Source organism: Panulirus ornatus, chromosome 19, assembly GCF_036320965.1.
Source record: "Panulirus ornatus isolate Po-2019 chromosome 19, ASM3632096v1, whole genome shotgun sequence".
Lineage (NCBI taxonomy): Eukaryota > Metazoa > Arthropoda > Malacostraca > Decapoda > Palinuridae > Panulirus > Panulirus ornatus.
In genome coordinates, this window is record NC_092242.1 from 11221699 (window position 1) to 11230881 (window position 9183).

General features: G+C 47.8%; 1 protein-coding gene across 2 annotated transcripts in view; it reads right to left on the reverse strand.

Moving 5' to 3' along the window:
• Positions 1-2769, reverse strand: part of LOC139755392 (uncharacterized) — a 338128-nt gene extending 335359 nt beyond the window's left edge. Inside the window, exon 1 of one of the 2 annotated variants that reach the window (XR_011714088.1) lies at positions 893-2767. Coding sequence is in view for 1 of the 2 variants with exons in the window: in XM_071673644.1 (XP_071529745.1) it covers positions 893-1026 (134 nt within the window). In the remaining variant the exon portion in view is untranslated. Of the gene's footprint in view, positions 1-892 lie in introns of both variants that reach the window. The other variant, XM_071673644.1, reaches the window with a different exon arrangement.
• Between the last annotated feature and the right edge of the window lie 6414 nt (positions 2770-9183).

Here is a 9183-nt window from a genome sequence, read left to right on the forward strand (position 1 = left end):
AATATCTTCAAACTCATAATGCAATGATAAACTGTACCTTCACAGACCCTAGTAATACTCCTCATTTATCAGAGCATTTCTACGTTCAAGCATTTTTGAAAAAAAAAATAATAATCCCCCTCAAAGTACCTCAAACAGTATAATACAGTCCTTGGTTTTCTTCAGTCATTATCTTCGTTGGAAGGTACCATTCATGCAAGCTGAAAGCGGTCATAATTCTCTTAATCTGTAGGTAAGTAGGTTGGCAGGTAGAGGGCGGTAGGCAGCCATTAACGAGGGAGGTGTTATCACTCGTACTTTCCACTTAGGTATCGATAGGCTTAGCGACAGTTGAGCAGTAAGGTAACACTTCAACGGCTGTCATGTGTCACTCTTTGACCCATGTAGCTGTCTTTTCTTTTTGCTTCACCCAACACGTAGGCTTTATTAGCTTTAGTCCTCAAGCAAAGTCAGTCTACCTCAAACGTTAACACTTGACCTCACACAACTCACATGATGTTCTTCGCAACCCTAAATATTCCTGCGGTGAGAGCTACGCGTTTTAGCTCTATCTTATGGCAAGATCTCATCGTAAGTGATCATGCCTTACATTACATAGTGCTCTCTCTCTCTCTCTCTCTCTCTCTCTCTCTCTCTCTCTCTCTCTCTCTCTCTCTCTGTTGTGTGTGTGTGTGTGTGTGTGTGTGTGTCTAATATACAATAATAAATCAGCCATCACAACTTGCTAACAAACAAAATTACTTTAAAAAAACTAGTCAACCAAAAGCCTTACATTAAGCTGTCAGCATAATAAACAAGTAAATTATTGCACCGTGCACTTAACACAGCGTTATGAGGAATGCAATACAAAGCTATTTGTTAAGCAAAGCGTTTGTATAACAGCATGGCTTACCTTATGCAGCGATTCTCAGGCTGTTCGTTGGTTAAAACTTGCGCCAGGTTGGAACTGACGAAGCCTTGTGTGGTGACTACGCCGTGACGTATGTAGGGTTGAACAAGGCACTCCGGACGCTTGGTCTTCTCCATATACTAACTAAACGTTTCATGTAGACATCGCGGTGGAAAAACAAGAAAATGGTATTCTTACTTTAAGCTACGAGTCCATCGATTTATTACTTGAAGCTCTATGTTCTTCCCCCTTGTAGGCTGGCTTCGTGATGTTCCAGAGTTGCACTTACAGCCAAAGACAGGCCTTATCCCTGCTCAAGGCCTTGTTTCAACACTGACCTGAACTGGGAATCCAGCCGGCATTATATCCTTCAGTCCGGGTGTGGGCGGAGGCGGGAGAGAGAGGCTGATGCAACGTTGTCCTGGTTCCGGGGTGTAGGCGGGGGTGTAATCCCGGAGGGGAAACTGTGTCCTTAGGCGTTGATCTCGAAGTCTGGCAGCATTACATCCACTTATCTACTGTACTCCAACAGATGCCGGGATCGTGGTCGCCGAGCACCTGATGAAGTACAATGAACATGGGATGGACTCTCACGAAGACGATGGTGATGAACTGGCGTTGACAACGATGAACAAGCGGTAACACGCTCGCTATGACGTCGGTGGTTCGAAGGTTGTACTCCGCCGGAAACAGCACCACTTCAGAAGACACACACACACACACACACACACGTTCCCCAAAAGTTTGACACTTCTAATACAAGACAAAACCAATCCTCAACTCCTCCAGCTCGACGGTTACGATCGTTAAGATCATCATATCTAATGGTCGTATCATCGTGCTCAAAGGGTAATACATACTCATGCACATGTTTGTGGACGGCATAGCGAATGTGCTACACAGAATATCGCATCCGGGGGAAGGGGGGGAGGGGGTTTGAAATTGGTAAGCAGAAATGAGGGAAGTGAAACGGGTATTTTGATACTCTACGAGATGGAGAAATGAAAAGAAAACTGTCTATATCCAAGTTACAACACGGGGTACTGATGTAAAATGGCATACCATGTCGAGAGCTTGGGTGTGGACTTTACCAAAGAAGAACTATAACTGGGAGAAAGGTAAGCCCTCCATCTCAAGCAGCAAGCTCTCAAGCAACAACGGCAAACCGTTCAACCACCCGAAAGACATTACTGAACACCCGAGAGATCCCAGTTGAACGGCACATTTTAATCTATCCAATTCAAGTCGTGTAAGGTAGGAGCTATCAGCTTGACTAGCTGCAAGTTGTACAGAAGAGACGACCTCGAGTCTAATTTTTACTGTGGATCTCCTCACCATCCACTCACAGGCTTCCATGTGGCACACAAAAAAACAGGTGTCCACACATCAAAACACTAGGAAAGGAATTACTCTCATTTGCAGCCTACAGCTGTCCAACACCTGGGCAGCGCACACCTGCCCCAAGTGTTTCGCAGATATGCATCGGGTTTTTACAGGAAAATCGAAAACCAATAATCAGCGCGAGAATGTCTCTGTACTATCCGGCAGTATGAAAAACCTACGGCATATCTAGCGATTTCACAACCACGTACCACTCAACGAGGGAGCCACTTTTCCTCATGACGTAGAGAGATCGAATGCTCCTCACGTACACCTACCCACCGTACAGAACATGAAAAACACACGAAGGAAAGTGTTCAGGTAAATGCCGACAACACTGATAAAAGCCAGCAAGAGAAAGATCACACAAAAAATAATAATGATAAAAAAATATTCCAGAAGGGTTCAGGCGATCGTCACGTGATGCGACGTTGCCATACCTCCGACATACAACTAATCAATATTACAATCACATGTATAAATCCAGTAAACACATTGTCACACCGGCGTCACAGACATATTTAGATGACGTGCAGAATACATGGGGTGACGCTCTTCTCTTCTGAAGAGGAAAGACAAGGACACTTACGAAAGGAGATCGTGACACTAAGTTTACACAAGCGGTGAAACTCGGCTGTCGACACGATCGCCTTACGAAAGTCATTCCTCATCTGAAAGTGTCACCTCTACGGAGAAGAGTCATCCAACCTTTGCTTCTAACCTTTTTAATCATAAGGTTATCAAGCGTTGCTGAAGTAACATTTTCGTTTCTAACACCCCAAACTTTTACTTAAAATTTGCCTCACGATCCAGAAATAAGTTTTTGTACTCTTAATAAAAGATGGTATGGAAAACCTAGAGCGACTGCTGAAGAAATTTCCATATGGGTTTGGTTCTTCGGTTTGTGTCGTGTGAAGTTGGGCAAAAACTCAACTCTACAGCAAAGTGGCTGGCTACTTGCATATTACGTTACTTTAAAAAAAAACATAAAACTTGCTTTTTCTACCAAGCTTTATGGTAAGACCACACCAATTCAGGGCACCACAATCGTGTTGCAACATGCCTCTTACTCTAACACAAAAATGTACTCTCCCTCCTGACTTCACTCTTCAAACGCTTACTAATGTCCCTAAAACGTACCAAGTGTATCCCCTAGAGCCTTGCTTGTAACATCAACTATGGTACAAAAAGAAGACTACTTACAATGTCGAGTTGGTTCATGGAGCCGACAGCTGGCAAGGAGTGGGGAGGGGAGAGAGAGAGAGAGAGAGAGAGAGAGAGAGAGAGAGAGAGAGAGAGAGAGAGAGAGAGAGAGAGAGAGAGAGAGACCGCCTGGGAGAGGGAGGCGGGGAGGGGAAGGGAGGGGAGGGGGAGAGCAGTGCTTTTAACTCTGGGCGACACTGACTGCTGGTGTATGAGTCAGCAGCATAGGCAGGTCACATACCACTGGAGGCAGACTATGTGAGGTAGGGCGGCGACGAGGCTGGCCATCCACCGTAAAGTTAAAAGCTGGAACACCGATTGGGCGTGGTGGTGTGGCCTTTCAGACGTCCTGCAGGATATATGATGAAGCCGAGGGGGCGGTTTCGGAAAGTCGTGAGGACGCTGGACATCCCGAGAACTGGATGGCTGTAGGCGTGAGGGAGGAGGTGGAGGAGGAGGAGGGGAGGGTTAACAGCAGCAGGTCCTGACGTAGGTGGGGGACACCCAGGTTGCGCAATGTGCGGCAAGTATCCGGGCGGGTGGGAGCACACCACCACACTCAGCCAACCGCCCATCACCACGTCTAACTCTCTAAGTCCTCCGGCGCTCCTCTTTACCCTCTCTCATCACGCGACGTGCGTGCACCGGGTGGGCGACGGTGTCACACACGATGTGGGCTGGAGCGGCACCCGGTGTGGGCGGGGAGCCACATGGACGGCCCGGCTCCGGAAGCTCCAGTGTGCGCGTCTGGTACAATACACGTGGTGTACCCGTCACCGCCCGGCCCTTGGCTCCCAATGTCGGGCCAGTGTGACGTCTGCAGTGCACAGCTGAGTTGTGTGTCCCCGGCACCATGCACTCCACAACTGCACACCGCTGCTCAACGTGGATGCGCACGACACTGGCTGCACACGTCCCCCTCCACACGTCACGAGAATGACACTATCACTTTCCAGAAGTCTGGCTGGGCACGAGCAGGCGCAGTGAGCGGCCTGGGCGCGGCGTGGCCAGCAAACAGCTGGCTGGTGCGGGAGTCAGCTGGTGTGGCAAAGCACCCGGCGTGGCCTCGGCACCGCCGCCCGCACAGCACCAGCTGCCGGGCTTGTGGCGGTGTTAAAGCAGCGGATCCTCCCTTGCTGTAGGGCCTCCTGCTGCACCTCTGCTGCTGCTGCAGGTCTGCACAGCAGAAGAGGTGCAGCTGCTGCGTCTGTCACAAGGCGTGGTGAGGGAGTGAGGCCTGTGTTGAGCCCCCTCGCTGTGCCCCCCACCTACTGCCTCCACCTCCGCCACACGACTGACTCTCTCACCGCTGCAGCTAGTGGGAGGGACCGCGCGCCGCTGCTGCTGTTGCTGTGCCTGCGCTACTCCTGCCGCTGTCCAGGCCACAGTGACAGCTGTATGTTGGTGGCCAGGGTGATAATGGTGCTAGTCCAGGAGGCAGAGGAGGAACCAGCGCTTCGCTCTCCCTCCAGCGTTGTACTGACCACCCTCACTCTGGCTCGCCGCCTTATCACCCACCCTGCAGCTCCACCACCACCACCACCACCCTCCACCACCACCAACCTCCACCACCACTTCCTGAACCCCCTTCTGTTCCTCCCCCTCGAATGTTCCCTCCCCAACACTTCCTTCACACCAGAACACCTGGCAATCACCAACATGGTGCCCTCTCGATGATATGGGGAGGCGAGGAGGGAGGGAGGTAGGGAGACAGGGAGGAGACACCAACCCCGCGCTACTTCCAGCCGTTGGCTTCAAGAATTCTAATTTCCATGACTACCACTCCCTCCCTCCTGAAGCCAAGTTGGTGAAGCACGCCCAACTTGGTCGTGGTCCGTCTATAGATCACAGGACTCTGATGGAACCCTCGACAGCCTTAAACGTGACACGACACTACTGCTACCAACCTACGTAACGTACCACCCGAGGACGACTCACGGTCTACCGGCGGTAGCGACGGCCGGCCGGCCGGCTGCGTGAGTCATTCACACCAGCATGACACCCACCACAGTGACATGCAACCACAGGAACTTTGCATGACACATCACAGGTGACAATCTTTTTTTTATAAAACCGGCTTCTGTGTCCACAACCCGTCACTGCCGATAAACTAGGGATAGGAAAAAAAACTTCAACTACGATCATTCAAGACACATTCGAGATCACATCCGTCTATACCAGACATAACAGTTGGCTCTTACTAACTTACGGTGGTGTTCGTACATATTAAACTGCACAAAAATCAAAACATATCGCACAATGTGGAGTATACGTTTATACATCTCACCCCTGGTCTTGAGTTATCCCTAAGCACTTTATACATAAAACACGCGAGATCATCTTCAACATTTCGCGATTACATCGATGTTTTCCCTCCTATGTGTTCACCAAACGTCATAAACACGCCAAGCTTCCTAAATCCCGTTACTTTCCACTTGTCATTAACCCCTCTGACCGGAGAAGTTCAACGCAGGTATCATGTAAATGTCAAAATAACTTTCACACTCTGATCTTTATCTCACCATTTTTACCTTCCTGCTTGACGAGCCCCGGAGCAAAGCTGGTGGGGGAATTAAATAGATCTCATCTCTTGGAACACGAAGGCATGGCTCGAGCACGACAGTACAACCCTACGGGACGACCTCTGTGCAAGTACGACCCAGGTGCACGAAGGGAAGACCATTGGGCAGGGTAGTGTGAACCCTTGAGCACAACTGTGTGACCACCAATGAACATCGACGGTAAATTCTTGAGCTGGGGAGGAAAATCCTCACTCTGATGCTACTTATTTTTCTGGTAGTAGAATGATGATGATGTACGAAGGGAGGACTTCCAATCCTCCCGCTCCTCTTGGTCAATTTCTACGACACGCAGGTGATAACATGTGGACAGTGTTCCTACTGTATCAAAGAGAAGTACCTAGTATCAAACAGAAGAATATCTACGCCCGTTACAAGATGGGTACGAGTTGAGCGTTCCGAGGTAGAAAAGAAATGACATGATGATGTCAAGATGTCAACTGAAAAATCCGTTGGGAGGCATGCGTGGAATACGACACGGTAAACGAGGAAACTCGGCCGTGGCTGACAATGAACATCAAAAACTCAGAGAATCAGATTTCAAGCGAGAAAAGAATGATCAACATCCTGCACGAGCTAACATGGTGCAAGGCCGGGATGAGGCATAAGGGCGACGCAGTCCTATGACAAAGAACAAAAGTTGGCCCACTACTCGCACAGTCGCCCTCAAATCTTAGTATTCTATCTCAAGTAATTTGCCACGTTATATATATATATATATATATATATATATATATATATATATATATATATATATATATATATATAAACGCCTGAAAAGTAGCTTTCACTGTATTACAACAGTGGTCGTAGCTTCGCATTAACCTAACCCTGTGCATCGTGGCAGGCAGGTTGGCAATGGTGGTGATACCCACACTGACGCCGTTCATTGGGCACATGTGGTGAAAGCTACTCCCACGACACCATCTCTTGCTTCACCCCTGATGATGTCGCATGTTAGGAGTGCGTCGCGGGAACCCACGTTGAGTCAACGCACAATGGCATATTACATCTTTGGTGTCTTTCCCCCCCCCTCCTTCCCTTTTTTTTCCCCCCCTCCAGTATTGGCAACTGCAGTTGGTCAGTTGTGCCAATTCGCACGCCCACAATTCATATCGTTTAAAGTACGCAATTCCTTAAAGTCTACTTGCATTTCCACCTGGTTTCTGAGATCATTCTACGTTTTCACCATTGCGCTCAGAAGTGACGTAGCGGACCAAAACTCTCCCATAACGATCGCGTCGGATCAGGGTGGCGGGATGACGCAGCCAGGGAAGGTTCTACGAACTCGCTCGCAAGCCTTCCGTCGGGGTGGTGTCGCCCACCTTGCTTCCATGACGAGCGTACGATGTTGGGTCTTGTGTGGCACTGAACGTTCGACTCTATTATATGCTTCCTCAGCAGCGCTCTCGAACATATAACAAAGGTTTCACTGTGCTGGTAACTGGTACCGGAGGATTTAAAGAGATAAACGAAAGGATCCACCGCTTTGAGTGGAAAGAAAAACAAATGAGCGAGGTTATTTGCCACAATTTCTAGAATGATGCCTGTTCACTGAGGGCAATTATTTCGCATTTTTTTACGTAATGGTTGTATTACGTTCAGGGGTCAAATACGATTTTCTACTAAGTCAAGCCGATTTATCGAATCCTTTCCATGATATTTTGCTTGTTCGTAATTTGGCGTTACAGGACTTCGTTAACTTTGCAGCGATGTGAAAGTATGATTATATTCATCCGTTAACGTCCTGTTGTTGGCGAAAGCCACAGAACAGGCAAACGGTAAGGCCTGGACGTGCTGGAAGCTACATTAAGGTGCATTTCTGAGGGGGATTTTTGAAAGTAGAAAGGGAGAATGAGGAGTGTTGAAGGAAGAAGGGTTGTGCGCACATCTTGGCGTGAATGGGGTACTTGGCAAGGGTTTGTGTGTGTGTGTGTGTGTGTGTGTGTGTGTGTGTGTGTGCATTATGAACTGTCATCATGAGGGGACTGTGGACACGAGTTTAGAGCCAAGCGAGTACCAGTTTCAGACTTGTGTGAACACCAACTTCACGGCTCTTTGCACCATTTTCCAAGAGGTACTTGTAGACCAGAGTCATCAAGCGAGAACCAGAAAGGTAGAGACATCCAAGTGTCGACCATCGAAGAAACATGGGTAGTGGTCATAACCATACAACACATGGCAGATTAAATATACGAAAGCAAACAGAAGAGAGGGTAGGGTAAGTTGTGTGTACGAGGGCAGATCTGGGCAATTAAGTGGTTAAATGGTCACAGATAAGTGCAGACAGGTAGCCGTGGGTAAGAAGCGAAGGTAGATAAGGTAAGAGCAAGTACCATGGAAAGAAGGTCGGTGTGGTTAAGTACACGAGGCTTGGAAAGGAGGGGAAGTGGCCATGGGTAAGAGAAGGAGCGAGCGCAAGGGTGCCTCACCCAACCAGGCCCCACACACGTCAATGGCCTGGCTTGGCTTCGCGGCGCAATATTCTGTGCAGCGCAGCTGGGACAGCCTCTTCCTCCTCCTCCTCCTCCTCCCTGCCCCTTACTCACACACCACGTGCCCAGGATGATCAATAAGACATCAGCCTGGCAGTCTTACGTAATTACCATAATTCATCGAATGAAAGCAATGTAATGAAGCTTACTTTATAAAGCATTTAATAGCTTTAGTAGTAAGTTCTGACTAGTGACAGACCAATAATAATCTTAAAACCTCTAAACTATATATATATATATATATATATATATATATATATATATATATATATATATATATATAACTAGGATTAATTTTTCCCCCTTAAATACATAATACCTTAACATTTATTGGTCATAAATGTCCCTAATGTGAATCGAGCGTACATACTTTGCTTTCACATTTAGCGTTCCATAATCACGTACAATCAGACTGTTAGGAAAGCATAACGTGTTCTCAGAAGTTAAGGCATATTCCCAGACTCTCTAGCCCATCAGTGTTGCCAAGTCTATTAACGCCGACACACACACAAAAAAAAAAAAACACCTGAATCCTCTCTTGCTAAGATCAGTGCCAATTGGCTGAACTACGTAGAAAACTTAACGAATGTTCTAAAATAAGTCACGACTTCTTTTTAAAAAGACAAAAGTATCTGCT